Source organism: Salmo trutta, unplaced genomic scaffold (genome assembly GCF_901001165.1).
Source record: "Salmo trutta unplaced genomic scaffold, fSalTru1.1, whole genome shotgun sequence".
Taxonomy (NCBI): domain Eukaryota; kingdom Metazoa; phylum Chordata; class Actinopteri; order Salmoniformes; family Salmonidae; genus Salmo; species Salmo trutta.
In genome coordinates this window covers 680-19,675 of record NW_021823174.1, presented here as the reverse complement: position 1 = coordinate 19,675, position 18,996 = coordinate 680, and the positions used below count along the sequence as shown (strand labels likewise).

The window sequence follows — 18,996 nt, the reverse complement described above, 5'->3', positions numbered from 1 at the left end:
TTTGGGACACCTCCTTTATCCTGCTTTACTGTTGGGTTGTATTTGGGACACCTCCTTTATCCTGCTTTACTGTTGGTGTATATTGTTGATAATGAAAAGGTGCTTCATGACTACAATGCATTACTGTGATATAATCATTTGTCTCACCTAGCTATCTTCAGATGAAAGCACTAACTAAGTCACTCTGGATAAAAGCCTCTGTCAAATGACTAAAATGTCAAATGTACCAAAAACCAGTCCGGGGACTCGGGGGTTGTGTTGTTTTTTTTATCCAAACGGCAGTGTATTCTCAGAATAATTACAAATGTCAGAAGATATGATACAGTAACACCCAGTGATACAACTTGTACAACAATTACATTAACTGCAGTGGTTGAACAACATGACTGTACAACTACAAAAAAATGTTTAAAAAAGATAATAAAAAATAAAAGTGTCTCCGTCCCAAATGGCACCCGTTTTCATTCCCTATATAGTGCATTACTCTTGACCAGGGCATTTTGAACAGAGCCTTATGGGCCCTGGTCACGAGTAGACCACTATATAGGGATTATGTTGTCAATTTGGGACGTAGCCCAAAAAAAAGAAAAGTATAATGTGTCCGGTCACCTTGTGGTAACAAATTTGTTGTCGTCCCCTGTAAATATGTCATATGTTGGCACTGGAAAGGTCATTTCAATTACAGACAAGGAACCTGCAACAACCAATAACATGCTTGAGTAATAATTATTTTTATATATATATATTAAAATGCACTTTGTGCAGACATTCAAAACTGTAAAAAAATGTTATTTTTTGATGAGCTGTATTAGGTTCCTTGTCAGCCTAACGTGGGGCCAGTCATTCAGAATTAAAAAGTGAACATATTTCAAAAAGAAAGAAAACTGACTAAGGATGACTTGTTGGCACATACTGTGGGTAAGGCCTGGAGTTCTTCCATCCTGATCACATGATGTAACCAGGGACAAAAAGGGGCCCTAGTTAAAAGATGGGACTGAATCCCATCCTATAGCGGATTTGGACGATGCACCATTTTAAAAAGTTCATTTCTGACTGAGAACATATGCAGCATTTACCGTGAACATTGACTTTAAAAACGTGCATTGTGGACAAAGCGCGATCGGATTGAATCCCGGCCATAGAGAGGCTTGCATTTGGGCTCAGGGATTTTCCCGGGCCAGGTCACATGGTCAGGAACAACTCTTGGCCATCCACATACTGTAGGTCAAGGTTTATGCCAGTTATTTCAGTCGAAAACCTTTTGTTTTATCAAAACCATTTCCAGTCTGATTTGATATAATTTGCATTATGCTCAAAGACACTTCCTATAGTTATTGGATGTTTCCCAAATGAAACACTTTGCCCTTTGTAGTACACTTCTTCTGTAGTGCACTACATACAGTAGGGAATAGGGTGCCATTTGAGAAGCAGACAGTTTCCACACCTTAGTGCCGCAAAACTAAATCTCTTACTGCTGTACAGGGATGGATGCCAAACCTTTCCCCCCAGTCCAAGTGTGTGTGTGTGTGTGTGTGTGTGTGTGTGTGTGTGCGCGCCTGCGCCTAATGAGATATCAAAGCGCTTACAAGTTTTGAAGTACATAATTTACATGGTTTTTGAGGCAGAGTGTTTCTACACTGACTGACAGGTGAGGTGAGCTTGGTGATGCGTCTGGAAGCAAAGAAATATCAATTCTAGAAAAAGACAACAAGAAGCCAACAGCCAGAGCTACCTATGTACTGCACTGTATAATGTTCCTCATTCTAGAATAGAATGTCATGGGATAACCAGATCTCTGTGAATACTCACAGTTCTCTTTCCCCATGTCAAATACCAGGCTGATTAGAGCTGAGCCACTACAAGTCTGTGTGTGTGAGAAACGTAACGTTGTTTTCTAACAGAGAAGTTCTAGAGGCTTCTTCAGAAGACTTGTGTGGTGTATTATAAATTCGTTTGATTGATGATATTGAAAATGATTAACTGCAGTCATTTGTGTGAAACAATGTAGAATGGAATTCCTTGAACCCTTTCAGGAATGTCAACAGTACATTCTGTTCTGTTCAACATTCTAATAGATTCAAATCAATGACGTCATAAAGGGCAGGGAATTCCGGAATAGAGGACTAAGTCATAAGATTCTAAGATTCACCCCTCCAATGGTTAAACAGAATGAAAGGTCATTCTGGGAGGCTGGGTGTTTCTGTAAAGGACATGAATACAGTACAGTATGTACAGCAAACAGCAAAAAGATCCATCTCAACATTTTCACAGCATTAAAAAAAGTGAAAGGGGGTTACATTGGTTGGACGGTTGGTAAATAATATGGTCGCCTGAATGACAAAGAAAAACAAACGAAACAAAATGGCCGAAAACGCTTGTCTCAATTCATTCCTATGGAAAAGACTCCATGGTGTAGTGAGACGTGATCAAATCCTCATTCAAGTCTCTCTCCTGGCACTACTTTTGACATGAGGCCTGGTCTATAGTAGTGCACTAAATAGGGAATAGGGCTCTGGTCACTAGTAGTTCACTATATAGGGAATAGGGCTCTGGTCACTAGTAGTTCACTATATAGGGAATAGGGCTCTGGTCTAAAGTAGTTCACTATATAGGGAATAGGGCTCTGGTCACTAGTAGTGCACTAAATAGGGAATAGGGCTCTGGTCACTAGTAGTTCACTATATAGGGAATAGGGCTCTGGTCTAAAGTAGTTCACTATATAGGGAATAGGGCTCTGGTCACTAGTAGTTCACTATATAGGGAATAGGGCTCTGGTCACTAGTAGTGCACTATATAGGGAATAGGGCTCTGGTCACTAGTAGTGCACTATATAGGGAATAGGGCCCTGGTCACTAGTAGTTCACTATATAGGGAATAGGGCTCTGGTCACTAGTAGTTCACTATATAGGGAATAGGGCTCTGGTCACTAGTAGTTCACTATATAGGGAATAGGGACCTGGTCACTAGTAGTTCACTATATAGGGAATAGGGCTCTGGTCTAAAGTAGTTCACTATATAGGGAATAGGGCTCTGGTCACTAGTAGTTCACTATATAGGGAATAGGGCCCTGGTCACTAGTAGTTCACTATATAGGGAATAGGGCTCTGGTCTAAAGTAGTTCACTATATAGGGAATAGGGCTCTGGTCACTAGTAGTTCACTATATAGGGAATAGGGCTCTGGTCTAAAGTAGTTCACTATATAGGGAATAGGGCCCTGGTCACTAGTAGTTCACTATATAGGGAATAGGGCCCTGGTCACTAGTAGTTCACTATATAGGGAATAGGGCTCTGGTCACTAGTAGCTCACTATATAGGGAATAGGGCCCTGGTCACTAGTAGTTCACTATATAGGGAATAGGGCCCTGGTCACTAGTAGTTCACTATATAGGGAATAGAGCTCTGGTCACTAGGCAGAGATATCATTATGATTAAACTGTAGGTCATTTGCCATGGATATCCCATCTCAATGCCAGTAATTAGTCTAATTTAACCTATTCGACATGGTTTTTGTTGATTATATGGAAGTACTTTTGTCTTCAAAATGAAGCCAGTCTGAGTTACAAACGTCCGGTTCTGTGACATTATATAACTTTTATATTTCGGTTTGTAAATCATCCTCATCACCACCGTAGCTTAAGGCAAGGACACAAGTTAAATCAAGGCATCTCTCTTCCCCTCCCCCACCCCTCTGCCAGAACACTTGACCATTCCATGTTAACTGCTTATCTGTGCTTTTCTGGAAGTGGGTGACTACATTTTCCGTAGTCTTAGGGAAGTTTTAAGTTTAAGGAAGTTATTTTGAGACATGCATACAGAGTTAACATCTGTTCTGCTGTCCAATCCTCTCAGATCTTCACATGGACCCAGTGCATAGAGGTCAAGGGTCATTCACTAGACTCAGACGGAACAAATTATTTGTAGACTGCAAAATGACCGCAAGAAGCCCAAACTGATATATTTGACTAAAACATAATTATTTAAAACCTTACATTTACATTTGCACACGATCACATACCTGTATCTCTCTATTATAGATGGGAATATCTTGGAACAGATTTCCAAAATGTTAATAACTTGGAGCTGATTTGCTGGTGTTTTTACAATCTTATGTCCAACAATTAAAAAATAATTATATATAAATATATATTATATATATATATAAATTGGGGGGCCAAATAAAATCACCCGCTGGCCAAATTCAGCCCGTTGGCCACCAGTTGGAGAACCCTGGCATAGAGTCTAGCTACGGGCTGGGGGCTTCTTAGGGTGTAAGAACTAGGGGGATGTTTTAGTCTAGGGGCTAGGGTGTATAGCGTAGAGCGTATGGGGCTAGGGGTTGATTTGGAACAGGGGATATGTGATACGGTAATACTGGACGTTGGCCAAAAGAACAGAAAAGACCAACATAAGATGTATCCTAAATGACACCTTATTTCCTATATAGTTCACTACATTAGACCAGAGCCCTATTCCCTATATAGTGCACTACATTAGACCAGAGCCCTATTCCCTATATAGTGAACTACTAGTGACCAGAGCCCTATTCCCTATATAGTGCACTACATTAGACCAGGGCCCTATTCCCTATATAGTGAACTACTTTAGACCAGGGCCCTATTCCCTATATAGTGCACTACATTAGACCAGGGCCCTATTCCCTATATAGTGCACTACATTAGACCAGGGCCCTATTCCCTATATAGTGAACTACTAGTGACCAGAGCCCTATTCCCTATATAGTGCACTATATTATGCAGGGAATAGGGCGCCATTTTGAAACGCAGACATACTGTACATACAAACAAAGGCTCCATCGAGAAAATGAATAAAAAGACTACTGATACAATGGTTCAGTCCCAAATAGTACCCTTTTCCCTACACAGTGCACTACTTCTGACCAGGACCCATAGGCCATAGGTAACAGTAGTGGACTATATAGGGGAATAGGCTGCCATTTGGGATGTAGCCTGTGCTTCTTTAAAAAAAAATTAAAAAGAACAAGATCCTTATTAATATACATTTTACACTCGTTCCAAAAAAACTAATAAACAAAACACGTAAAAACCAACAAACAAACAAAACGTTGAAAAAAAATGATGTATGTATTCAAGTGGTAGTTAATATGGCTTTTATACAATACAACCTTTAGTGAAAATATACATCTAGACACAATTCAAGTACAAATGTACAAAATCTTTAAACTCATATGTTTTTCTTTAATTATTATAATACACTTTTAATACATGTGATAAATACAGGTTTAACATTCATGGAGTTCCTAACATTCGCCGCTCCGGAGGCTGAAGAAGGAAGGAGGAGGAGAGGGAGTGGTTTAAAGTCGGGAAGGCTCCTCGTGCTCTTCGTCTTCGTAGCCACTCTTTAAACAGACCTGGGAACAGTTGTTAAATAAGCCGTTACATAGGATCAATGGGCTCTTCATCTTTTAAAAAACAGAAATACCTTATCTACATAAGTATTCAGACCCTTTGCTATGTAAATGTGATATCAGTTTTTTATTTTTACATATATACATTTGCAACAATTTCTAAAAACCTGTTTTCGCTTTGTCATTATGGGGTATTGTGATGTCATTATGGGGTATTGTGATGTCATTATGGGGTATTGTGATGTCATTATGGGGTATTGTGATGTCATTATGGGGTATTGTGATGTCATTATGGGGTATTGTGATGTCATTATGGGGTATTGTGATGTCATTATGGGGTATTGTGATGTCATTATGGGGTATTGTGTGTAGATTGATGAAGATCATTTAAAAAAAAAAAATGTTAGCACAAGGCTGTAACGTAACTTTTTACTACATTTAAAAACAGGTTCTATGAGACCATTAATAACTGACCCTAGATCAGCCGTAGGTGTGATGTATAATCTTTCAGCCATTATTTACATTCAAGTCATTTAGCGGACGCTCTTATCAGAGAGACTTACAGGAGCATTTAGGGTTAAGTGTCTTGCTCATGGGCACGTAGACTGATTTTTCACCTAGTCGGCTCAGGGATTCGAACCAACAAACATTCGGTTACTTGCCCAACGCTCTAAAGCACTATGGTACCTGCTGCTGCCATTAAGAACTGATTCTGGGTCAGTTAGGCTACACATGTAGTTAAACGGCCCAATACAGAGACGTAGTCACACAGACTCAACACTTAGTTAGCCCTTACCAACTGGACTTCCTGCTGTACCAACTGACTGGGGTAAAACAACACTCTTTAACCTGGGAAGATGACACCAAAAACCAAAACAGAGAGATCCTTCACCCAGAGAAGAAACACAAGCAGAGAGAACCTTCACCCAGAGAAGAAACACAAGCAGAGAGATCCTTCGCCCAGAGAAGAAACACAGCAGAGAGAACCTTCGCCCAGAGAAGAAACACAGCAGGAGAGATCCTTCGCCCAGAGAAGAAACACAAGCAGAGAGATCCTTCCCCCAGAGAAGAAACACAAGACCAGAGAGATCCTTCACCCAGGAGGAGCAAACACAAGCAGAGAGATCCTTCACCCAGAGAAGAAACACAAGCAGAGAGATCCTTCACCCGAGAAGGAAACACAAGGGCAGAAGAGATCCTTTCACCCGAGAAGAAACACAAGCAGAGAGATCCTTCACCCAGAGGAAGAAACACAAGCAGAGAGATCCTTCACCCAGAGAAGAAACACAAGCAGAGAGATCCTTCACCCCAGAGAAGAAACACAAGCAGAGAGATCCTTCACCCAGAGAAGAAACACAAGCAGAGAGATCCTTCACCCAGAGAAGAAACACAAGCAGAGAGATCCTTCACCCAGAGAAGAAACACAAGCAGAGAGATCCTTACTCCAGAGAGAAACACAAGCAGAGATCCTTCACCCAGAGAAGAAACACAAGCAGAGAGATACCTTCACCCAGAGAAGAAACACAGCAGAGAGATCCTTCACCCAGAGAAGAAAACACAAGCAGAGAGATCCTTCACACCCAGAGAAGAAACACAAGCAGAGAGATCCTTCACCCAGAGAAGAAACACAAGCAGAGAGATCCTTCACCCAGAGAAGAAACACAAGCAGAGAGATCCTTCACCCAGAGAAGAAACACAAGCAGAGAGATCCTTCACCCAGAGAAGAAACACAAGCAGAGAGATCCTTCACCCAGAGAAGAAACACAAGCAGAGAGATCCTTCACCCAGAGAAGAAACACAAGCAGAGAGATCCTTCACCCAGAGAAGAAACACAAGCAGAGAGATCCTTCACCCAGAGAAGAAACACAAGCAGAGAGACCCTTCACCCAGAGAAGAAACACAAGCAGAGAGATCCTTCACCCAGAGAAGAAACACAAGCAGAGAGAACCTTCACCCAGAGAGATCCTTCGCTCAGAGAAGAAACACAAGCAGAGAGATCCTTCACCCAGAGAGATCCTTCACCCAGAGAGAACCTTCACCCAGAGAAGAAACACAAGCAGAGAGATCCTTCACCCAGAGAGAACCTTCACCCAGAGAGATCCTTCACCCAGAGAGATCCTTCACCCAGAGAGAACCTTCACCCAGAGAGATCCTTCACCCAGAGAGATCCTTCACCCAGAGAGAACCTTCACCCAGAGAGAACCTTCACCCAGAGAGAACCTTCACCCAGAGAAGAAACACAAGCAGAGAGAACCTTCACCCAGAGAGAACCTTCACCCAGAGAGAACCTTCACCCAGAGAGAACCTTCACCCAGAGAAGAAACACAAGCAGAGAGAACCTTCACCCAGAGAGAACCTTCACCCAGAGAGAACCTTCACCCAGAGAGAACCTTCACCCAGAGAGAACCTTCACCCAGAGAGAACCTTCACCCAGAGAAGAAACACAAGCAGAGAGAACCTTCACCCAGAGAGAACCTTCACCCAGAGAGAACCTTCACCCAGAGAAGAAACACAAGCAGAGAGATCCTTCACCCAGAGAGAACCTTCACCCAGAGAGATCCTTCACCCAGAGAGATCCTTCACCCAGAGAAGAAACACAAGCAGAGAGATCCTTCACCCAGAGAGATCCTTCACCCAGAGAGATCCTTCACCCAGAGAGATCCTTCACCCAGAGAGATCCTTCACCCAGAGAGATCCTTCACCCAGAGAGAACCTTCACCCAGAGAAGAAACACAAGCAGAGAGAACCTTCACCCAGAGAGAACCTTCACCCAGAGAGAACCTTCACCCAGAGAGAACCTTCACCCAGAGAGATCCTTCACCCAGAGAGATCCTTCACCCAGAGAGATCCTTCACCCAGAGAGAACCTTCACCCAGAGAGATCCTTCACCCAGAGAGATCCTTCACCCAGAGAGATCCTTCACCCAGAGAGATCCTTCACCCAGAGAGAACCTTCACCCAGAGAGAACCTTCACCCAGAGAGAACCTTCACCCAGAGAGAACCTTCACCCAGAGAGAACCTTCACCCAGAGAGATCCTTCACCCAGAGAGAACCTTCACCCAGAGAGAACCTTCACCCAGAGAGAACCTTCACCCAGAGAGATCCTTCACCCAGAGAGAACCTTCACCCAGAGAGAACCTTCACCCAGAGAGAACCTTCACCCAGAGAAGAAAGTCAGAGGTAAAGAAGAAGAAAAGAAAGATGGAGAGAGAGGGAAGTACCTTAACCCCCCCCACCTCTCACGGGGGGGGCGGGGGGAGGAGGAGAGCTAGCAGCACTTGCCTCTCGTCTGAACAGCCTGTAGAAGAATCCTCTCTTTGGTGGTGGGTTGGGTCTGTTCACATCCAGATCTGAACACAGCAGGCCGTCGGTCTCATAAACATTGATCTCCTTAAAACACTCCATCTCAATCATCTAAAGAGAATATTAACACCGTATAAAACACTGATCTCCTTAAAACACTAGAGAGACACAGAGAGAGAGACAGAAAGAGACACACAGAGAGAGAGAGAAAGAGACACAGAGAGAGAGACAGAAAGAGTCACAGAGAGAGACAGAGTCACAGAGAGAGACAGAAAGAGTCACAGAGAGAGACAGAAAGAGTCACAGAGAGAGACAGAAAGAGTCACAGAGAGAGAGACAGAAAGAGTCACAGAGAGAGAGAGACACAGAGAGAGAGAGAGAGAGAGAGAGAGAGAGAGAGAGAGAGAGAGAGAGAGAGAGACAGAGAAAGACAGAGAAAGAGAGAGGGGTAATAGTTTTCATTACATGGATCAATATCTATCCCTTGAAAACAGACATGTGTTGAAGCATGCCTGTCATCTGAAAGGCAAAGGGTCACATGTACATGAACTACCAGCTGTATAGTGTTAGATTGAATGAGGTGTGTCACTGAATGGACTGGAGCAAAAACCTGCACCGGCCCCTTTACAGACAAGACTGTCTCCCCCCTGTTCTAAACGATGACATCATTTTCACCAGACAGGTAGTGTGCAGTACATTCTGCTGCCAGGGGATGGCGACCTACACACACACACACACACACACACACACACACACACACAGTAGGGTGCAGTACCTCGTTCTGCCAGGGGATGGAGACACTTCCTGTAACAAACTTGTGGTAGAAGTCATCGTCTGTGGGGTCCAGGTTGACTCCCTTCACTGTAGAGAACTGTTCTATATCCAGGACATCTTTACAGTATACCGCCCGCGGCTGGAGGGAGGGAGGGAGGGAGGGGAGGGAGAGAGAGAGGGAGAGAGGGCGAGCGAGAGGGCGAGCGAGAGGGCGAGAGAGAGAGAGGGCGAGAGAGAGAGAGAGAGAGAGGGGCGAGAGAGAGAGAGAGGGCGAGAGAGGGCGAGAGAGAGAGGGCGAGAGAGAGAGAGAGAGGGCGAGAGAGAGAGAGAGAGAGGGCGAGAGAGAGAGAGAGAGGGCGAGAGAGAGAGGGCGAGAGAGAGAGAGGGAGAGAGGGAGAAAGATAGTTTGTTCATGTGCGTGTGTCCAGTGATGGAAAAAGTACTCAATTGTCATACTTGAATAAAAGTAACAGATACCTTAATATAAAATGACTCCAGTAAAAGTGAAAGTTACCCAGTAACATACTACTTGATTAAAAGTCTAAAAGTATCAGATTTTAAAAGTACTTAAGTACAGTCGTGGAAAAAGTAAAAGCTACACATCAAATTCCTGATATTTAGCAACACAATTTACAATTTACTTTGTAGTACATTTTTTTAGACAGCCAAGAGCACATTCCAACACTCCAAGACATCATTTACAAACGAAGCATGTGTGTTTAGTGAGTCCTCCAGATCAGAGGCAGTAGAGATGTTCTCTGTTCAGTGAGTCCTCCAGATCAGAGGCAGTAGAGATGTTCTCTGTTCAGTGAGTCCTCCAGATCAGAGGCAGTAGAGATGATAAGTGTGTGAATTGGACCATGTTCCTGTCCTGCTAAGCATTCCAAATATAACAAGTACCTTTGGGTGTCACGGAAAAATGTAAGGAGTGAAAAGTACAGTATTTTCTTTAGGAATGTAGTGAAGTAAAAGTTGTCGACAATATAAATAGTAAAGTAAAGTACAGATACCCCCAAAAACTACTTATGTAGTACTTTAAAGTATTTTTACACCACCGTGTGTGTCCTTACATCCAGGCTGAAGGGGAGGCCCAGTGTGTGTGTGTGTGTGTGTGTGTGTGTTATACAGTGTGTGTGTGTGTGTGTGTGTGTGTGTGTTATACAGTGTGTGTGTGTGTGTGTGTGTGTTCTTACATCAGGACTGAAGGGGAGGTCTAGTGTGTGTGTGTTATACAGTGTGTGTTATACAGTGTGTGTGTGTGTGTGTGTATTATACAGTGTGTGTGTGTGTGTGTGTGTGTGTGTGTGTGTGTGTGTGTGTGTGTGTTATACAGTGTGTGTGTGTGTTATACAGTGTGTGTGTGTGTGTGTGTGTGTGTGTGTGTGTGATACAGTGTGTGTTCTTACATCAGGACTGAAGGGGAGGTCTAGTGTGTGTGTGTGTGTTATACAGTGTGTGTTATACAGTGTGTGTGTGTTCTTACATCAGGACTGAAGGGGAGGTCTAGTGTGTGTGTGTGTGTTATACAGTGTGTGTTATACAGTGTGTGTGTGTGTGTGTGTGTGTGTTATACAGTGTGTGTGTGTGTGTTATACAGTGTGTGTGTGTGTGTGTGTGTGTGTGTGTGTTATACAGTGTGTGTGTGTGTGTGTGTGTGTGTGTGTGTTATACAGTGTGTGTGTGTGTGTGTGTGTGTGTGTGTGTGTGTGTGGTGTGTGGTTATACAGTGTGTGTGTGTGTGTGTGTGTGGTGTGTGTGTGTGTGTGTGTGTGTGTGTGTGTGTGTGTGTGTGTGTGTGTTCTTACATCAGGACTGAAGGGGGGTTCCAGAATTCCTGCCTCGAGGCGTTTGAAGTTGATGTTCTTGAAGATGATGTGAGCTTTCACCTCCACACCGCCCCGCCCCTGGCAGCCCAGACGGGCTTTGGGGTCTTTAGCCAGCAGCTGAGGAACAGGAAGTGACACAGGGTTCTAGAAGAGTTGTGTGAGGCACAGTCAGGTACTTAAAAGAGTTCCGACAACTTTTAGAATGTGTAATATTGTTCTGATTGTACACATTCAGTTCTAGAGCATTGTTTAAATATCCCCCATGTGTAATATAGTTCTGATTCTACATTCAGTTCTAGAGCATTGTTTAAACATCCCCCATGTGTAATATTGTTCTGATTCTACACATTCAGTTCTAGAGCATTGTTTAAATATCCCCCATGTGTAATATAGTTCTGATTCTACATTCAGTTCTAGAGCATTGTTTAAATATCCCCCATGTGTAATATTGTTCTGATTCTACACAATCAGTTCTAGAGCATTGTTTAAATATCCCCCATGTGTAATATTGTTCTGATTCTACACATTCAGTTCTAGAGCATTGTTTAAACATCCCCCATGTGTAATATAGTTCTGATTCTACATTCAGTTCTAGAGCATTGTTTAAATATCCCCCATGTGTAATATTGTTCTGATTCTACACAATCAGTTCTAGAGCATTGTTTAAATATCCCCCATGTGTAATATTGTTCTGATTCTACACATTCAGTTCTAGAGCATTGTTTAAACATCCCCCATGTGTAATATTGTTCTGATTCTACATTCAGTTCTAGAGCATTGTTTAAATATCCCCCATGTGTAATATAGTTCTGATTCTACACATTCAGTTCTAGAGCATTGTTTAAATATCCCCCATGTGTAATATAGTTCTGATTCTACACATTCAGTTCTAGAGCATTGTTTAAATATCCCCCATGTGTAATATAGTTCTGATTCTACACATTCAGTTCTAGAGCATTGTTTAAATATCCCCCATGTGTAATATAGTTCTGATTCTACACATTCAGTTCTAGAGCATTGTTTAAACATCCCCCATGTAATGTGAATGGTGAGCTAGTGTCTATTGGATAAATTCAGTTATGTTAATCCCCGTTTGCTTCCATTTAATAAACATTTTTCAAGCGAATCGACTGAATGAATACACCCCTGATCACACGCAAACACAGTTCACTTTTTCATAGCAGCCACATACAAACAGCATGATCACTTCCATAGCAGCCACATACAAACAGCATGATCACTTCCATAGCAGCCACATACAAACAGCATGATCACTTCCATAGCAGCCACATTCAAACAGCATGATCACTTCCATAGCAGCCACATACAAACAGCATGATCACTTCCATAGCAGCCACATACAAACAGCATGATCACTTCCATAGCAGCCACATACAAACAGCATGATCCCTTCCATAGCAGCCACATACAAATAGCATCATCCCTTCCATAGCAGCCACATACAAACAGCATCATCCCTTCCATAGCAACCACATACAAACAGCATCATCCCTTCCATAGCAGCCACATACAAACAGCATCATCCCTTCCATAGCAGCCACATACAAACAGCATCATCCCTTCCATAGCAACCACATACAAACAGCATCATCCTTCCATAGCAGCCACATACAAACAGCATCATCCCTTCCATAGCAGCCACATACAAACAGCATCATCCCTTCCATAGCAGCCACATACAAACAGCATCATCCCTTCCATAGCAGCCACATACAAACAGCATCATCCCTTCCATAGCAGCCACATACAAACAGCATCATCCCTTCCATAGCAGCCACATACAAACAGCATCATCCCTTCCATAGCAACCACATACAAACAGCATCATCCCTTCCATAGCAGCCACATAAACAGCATCATCCCTTCCATAGCAGCCACATACAAACAGCATCATCCCTTCCATAGCAGCCACATACAAACAGCATCATCCCTTCCATAGCAGCCACATACAAACAGCATCATCCCTTCCATATCAGCCACATACAAACAGCATCATCCCTTCCATAGCAGCCACATACAAACAGCATCATCCCTTCCATATGGATGGAACAGAGGACTCCCCCCCAGAGGCCTGTGTCTCTCACCGGAACAGAGGAATCCCCCCCAGAGGCCTGTGTCTCTCACCGGAACAGAGGAATCCCCCCCAGAGGCCTGTGTCTCTCACTGGAACAGAGGACTCCCCCCCAGAGGCCTGTGTCTCTCACCGGAACAGAGGAATCCCCCCCAGAGGCCTGTGTCTCTCACCGGAACAGAGGAATCCCCCCCAGAGGCCTGTGTCTCTCACCGGAACAGAGGACTCCCCCCCAGAGGCCTGTGTCTCTCACCGGAACAGAGGAATCCCCCCCAGAGGCCTGTGTCGCTCACTGGAACAGTCCTTCACCCTCTCTCCTTTACCTCCCTCATCCCCTCCTCTCTCCGAGTAGAGTCCAATGCAGAGAAGAAGAAAGAAGGAGAGAAAGAATCTCCGGCGCGGCCCACGCTTGGATTGCGTCCTACCTGACAGGTCGCTCCTACCAGGTGGCGTGGCGAGAATCTGTCTCCGCACCACGTGCTCTCACCACTGGTGTCCCCCAGGGGCTCTGTTCTAGGCCCTCTCCTATTCTCGCTATACACCAAGTCACTTGGCTCTGTCATATCCTCACACGGTCTCTCCTATCATTGCTACGCAGACGACACACAATTAATCTTCTCCTTTCCCCCTTCTGATAACCAGGTGGCGAATCGCATCTCTGCATGTCTGGCAGACATATCAGTGTGGATGACGGATCACCACCTCAAGCTGAACCTCGGCAAGACGGAGCTGCTCTTCCTCCCGGGGAAGGACTGCCCCGTTCCATGATCTCGCCATCACGGTTGACAACTCCCTTGTGTCCTCCTCCCAGAGTGCTAAGAACCTTGGCGTGACCCTGGACAACACCCCTGTCGTTCTCCACTAACATCAAGGCGGTGACCCGATCCTGTAGGTTCATGCTCTACAACATTCGCAGAGTACGACCCTGCCTCACACAGGAAGCGGCGCAGGTCCTAATCCAGGCACTTGTCATCTCCCGTCTGGATTACTGCAACTCGCTGTTGGCTGGGCTTCCTGCCTGTGCCATTAAACCCCTACAACTCATCCAGAACGCCGCAGCCCGTCTGGTGTTCAACCTTCCCAAGTTCCTCACGTCACCCCGCTCCTCCGCTCTCTCCACTGGCTTCCAGTTGAAGCTCGCATCCGCTACAAGTCCATGGTCCTTGCCTACGGAGCTGTGAGGGGAACGGCACCTCCATACCTTCAGGCTCTGATCAGGCCCTACACCCAAACAAGGGCACTGCGTTCATCCACCTCTGGCCTGCTCGCCTCCCTACCTCTGAGGAAGCACGGTTCCCGCTCAGCCCAGTCAAAACTGTTCGCCGCTCTGGCACCCCAATGGTGGAACAAGCTCCCTCACGACGCCAGGACAGCGGAGTCAATCACCACCTTCCAGGGAGACACCTGAAACCCCACCTCTTTAAGGAATACCTGCGATAGGATAAAGTGATCCTCCTAACCCCCCCCCCCCCTAAAAGATATAGATGTACTATTGTAAAGTGGTTGTCCACTGGATATCTTAAGGTGAATGCATCAATTTGTAAGTCGCTCTGGATAAGAGCGTCTGCTAAATGACTTAAATGTAATGTAAATGTAAGAAAGAAGAGGAAGAAGAAAGAGGAAGAAAGAAGATATTGTATTTGTGGAGAACCACACAGACAGGGTTCACACTAGTGCTCCAAATGCTCATTCATGGATGAAGCAAATATTAACTCTGGTGGACCGGTCTGAAACATGACCGCTGCTCAACCACCATGGATAACACAGTAGAGAAGAGATGTTGACCACACACACACACACACACACACACCTGCTCACAGAACACACACACACACACACACACACACACAGAGCCACACACACACACACACACACACACACAGAGCCACACACACACCCCGTGTGACCTCACTTTATCCCTAACCCCGGCAGAGGAATAGCTAACTGTGTGTGTGTGTGTGTGTGTGTGTGTGTGTGTGTTCTTTAAACACGCCATCCATCACTCCCTCTCTCCCACCTGTCTGCAGATATCCTTGGCCTCCTCAGAGAACTTGTCAGAGTATTCCTCTGGGTCTTCTCGCACTCGTCTGTCCACCTCTTCTCTCTTCACTCGTTCTTTACGCCGCCGGAAGGGTGACTGACCCTGGATCATCTCAAACACCAGACAGCCCAGACCCCACCAGTCAGGACTGAAGGAGTAGGCCTCATTCTGGATCACCTCTGGGGCTGACGGAGTGAGAGGGAGAGACAGATGAGAGAGATGAAAGATAGAAATATTGTTTAAAACAATAGTCAGGACTGAAGGAGTAGGCCTCATTCTGTATAACCTCAGGAGCTGATGGAGAGGGATGAGAGGGATAGAGAGAGAGAGCTAAGAGAGAGCTAGAGAGAGCTAGAGAGGGATAGAGAGGGATAGAGAGGGATAGAGAGGGATAGAGAGGGATAGAGAGGGATAGAGAGGGATAGAGAGAGAGCTGAGAGAGGGATAGAGAGGGATAGAGAGGGATAGAGAGGGATAGAGAGAGAGCTAGAGAGAGCTAGAGAGCTAGAGAGCTAGAGAGAGCTAGAGAGAGCGAGAGAGAGAGAGAGTAAGGGGAGACAGGGCATAGAGAGGGGATAGATTATGTCTAGGCACCTCCAGGTCTAGGAGAGAGAGGGACAGGGTTAAAAAGAGATGGAGAGGGGGATGAGAAGAGGGAGGTAGGATGTACCCATGTATGTAGAGAGAGAGAGAGATGAAGAGGAGGAATCAAGGAGATAGGAAGAGAGAGGTAGGATGTACCCATGTATCCTACGGTGCCCACTCTCCCTCGTATCGTCTCTGAGTCGGGAATCTGGACGGCTAGTCCCAGGTCAGAGATACGGATGTGTCCTGGAGAGAACATGAATAACATGTTTATGAACATGAAGAAAAGTGTAATAATAATGTTTATGAATATCACTACGGGTATGGAGAATAACAGTGTAGCTAGCTAGTTTATGTTGCTAGTACCAAGGCTTGTAGCTAGCTAGTTTATGTTGCTAGTACCAAGGCTTATAGCTAGTTTAAGTTGCTAGTGCCAAGGCTTCTAGCTAGCTAGTTTAAGTTGCTAGTGCCAAGGCTTGTAGCTAGCTAGTTTATGTTGCTAGTACCAAGGCTTGTAGCTAGCTAGTTTATGTTGCTAGTACCAAGGCTTGTAGCTAGCTAGTTTATGTTGCTAGTACCAAGGCTTATAGCTAGCTAGTTTAAGTTGCTAGTACCAAGGCTTATAGCTAGCTAGTTTAAGTTGCTAGTACCAAGGCTTATAGCTAGCTAGTTTAAGTTGCTAGTACCAAGGCTTGTAGCTAGCTAGTTTAAGTTGCTCGTACCAAGGCTTGTAGCTAGCTAGTTTAAGTTGCTAGTACCAAGGCTTGTAGCTAGCTAGTTTATGTTGCTAGTACCAAGGCTTGTAGCTAGCTAGTTTATGTTGCTAGTACCAAGGCTTGTAGCTTGCTAGTTTATGTTGCTAGTACCAAGGCTTGTAGCTAGCTAGTTTATGTCGCTAGTACCAAGGCTTGTAGCTAGCTAGTTTATGTCGCTAGTACCAAGGCTTGTAGCTAGCTAGTTTATGTCGCTAGTACCAAGGCTTGTAGCTAGCTAGTTTATGTTGCTAGTACCAAGGCTTGTAGCTAGCTAAAGTTGCTACCACCAAGGCTTGTAGCTAGCTAAAGTTGCTAGTACCAAGGCTTGTAGCTAGCTAAAGTTGCTAGTGCCAAGGCTTGTAGCTAGCTAGTTTAAGTTGCTAGTACCAAGGCTTATAGCTAGCTAGTTTAAGTTGCTAGTACCAAGGCTTGTAGCTAGCTAGTTTATGTTGCTAGTACCAAGGCTTGTAGCTAGCTAGTTTAAGTTGCTAGTACCAAGGCTTGTAGCTAGCTACTTTAAGTTGCTAGTACCAAGGCTTATAGCTAGCTAAAGTTGCTAGTGCCAAGGCTTGTAGCTAGCTAGTTTAAGTTGCTAGTACCAAGGCTTATAGCTAGCTAGTTTATGTTGCTAGTACCAAGGCTTGTAGTTAGCTAGTTTAAGTTGCTAGTACCAAGGCTTGTAGCTAGCTAGTTTAAGTTGCTAGTACCAAGGCTTGTAGCTAGCTAGTTTAAGTTGCTAGTACCAAGGCTTGTAGCTAGCTAGTTTATGTTGCTAGTACCAAGGCTTGTAGCTAGCTAAAGTTGCTAGTACCAAGGCTTGTAGCTAGCTAGTTTAAGTTGCTAGTACCAAGGCTTATAGCTAGCTAAAGTTGCTAGTGCCAAGGCTTGTAGCTAGCTAGTTTAAGTTGCTAGTACCAAGGCTTATAGCTAGCTAGTTTATGTTGCTAGTACCAAGGCTTGTAGTTAGCTAGTTTAAGTTGCTAGTACCAAGGCTTGTAGCTAGCTAGTTTAAGTTGCTAGTACCAAGGCTTGTAGCTAGCTAGTTTAAGTTGCTAGTACCAAGGCATGTAGCTAGCTAGTTTATGTTGCTAGTACCAAGGCTTATAGCTAGCTAGTTTAAGTTGCTAGTACCAAGGCTTATAGCTAGCTAGTTTATGTTGCTAGTACCAAGGCTTGTAGCTAGCTAGTTTAAGTCGCTAGTACCAAGGCTTGTAGCTAGCTAGTTTAAGTCGCTAGTACCAAGGCTTATAGCTAGCTAGTTTATGTTGCTAATACCAAGGCTTGTAGCTAGCTAGTTTATGTTGCTAGTACCAAGGCTTATAGCTAGCTAAAGTTGCTAGTGCCAAGGCTTGTAGCTAGCTAGTTTAAGTTGCTAGTGTAACCGATGTGAAATGGCTAGTTAGTTAGCGGTGGTGCGCGCTAATAGCATTTCAATCAGTAACGTCACTCGCTCTGAGACTTGAAGTAGGGTTTCCCCTTGCGTTGCAAGGGCCGCGGCTTTTGTGGCGCGATGGGTAACGATGCTTCGTGGGTGTCAGTTGTTGATGTGTGCAGAGGGTCCCTGGTTCGAGCCCAGGTTGGGGCGAAGAGAGGGACGGAACCTGCACTGTTACACTAGTACCAAGGCTTGTAATTAGCTAAGTCAGTGACAAGACGTGGTTCAAGCTTACCACGGTCGTCTAGAAGAATGTTTTCAGGTTTTAAGTCCCTGAGAAGAAAAAAAAATACACAAAGTTAGAGTTATTTATCCAACACCAGTTCTGGGCACGCATGCTTTTGTTCCTGCACAGCACTAACACAGCTAACCACCTAAATCAGCTAACATCTAACCAGCTAACCATCTAATCAGCTAACCATCTAATCAGCTAACCATCTAATCAGCTAACCATCTAATCAGCTAACCATCTAATCAGCTAACATCTAATCAGCTAACATCTAATCAGCTAACATCTAATCAGCTAACATCTAATCAGCTAACATCTAATCAGCTAACCAGCTAACCATCTAATCAGCTAACCATCTAAATCAGCTAACATCTAATCAGCTAACATCTAATCAGCTAACCAGCTAACCATCTCTAACCATCTAACCATCTCTAACCATCTAACCATCTAAATCAGCTAACCATCTAATCAGCTAACCAGCTAACCATCTAATCAGCTAACCATCTAATCAGCTAACCATCTAATCAGCTAACCATCTAATCAGCTAACCAGCTAACCAGCTAATCAGC

General features: G+C 44.4%; 1 protein-coding gene across 1 annotated transcript; it reads right to left on the bottom strand.

Annotated features, from left to right (window-relative positions):
- Positions 1-5,084: 5,084 nt before the first annotated feature.
- LOC115189515 (G protein-coupled receptor kinase 5-like) lies at positions 5,085-18,547 on the bottom strand. The gene is made up of 7 exons (XM_029748127.1): positions 18,434-18,547; positions 16,165-16,254; positions 15,400-15,608; positions 11,270-11,407; positions 9,466-9,603; positions 8,670-8,801; positions 5,085-5,390 (listed from the first exon to the last, which is right to left on the bottom strand). Exons 2-7 carry the CDS (start codon positions 16,166-16,168, stop codon positions 5,334-5,336), a joined length of 678 nt encoding a protein of 225 aa, XP_029603987.1. The 5' UTR covers positions 16,169-16,254; positions 18,434-18,547; the 3' UTR covers positions 5,085-5,333.
- Positions 18,548-18,996: the final 449 nt, after the last annotated feature.

Excerpts from the sequence above, each read along its gene's own strand:
- LOC115189515 (XM_029748127.1), bottom strand. Across the intron at positions 11,408-15,399 it reads CCAAGGATATCTGCAGACAG|CTGCTGGCTAAAGACCCCAA; the intron begins GTGGGAGAGAGG and ends CCTGTTCCTCAG. Across the intron at positions 9,604-11,269 it reads AACCCCCCTTCAGTCCTGAT|CCGCGGGCGGTATACTGTAA; the intron begins GTAAGAACACAC and ends CCCTCCCTCCAG.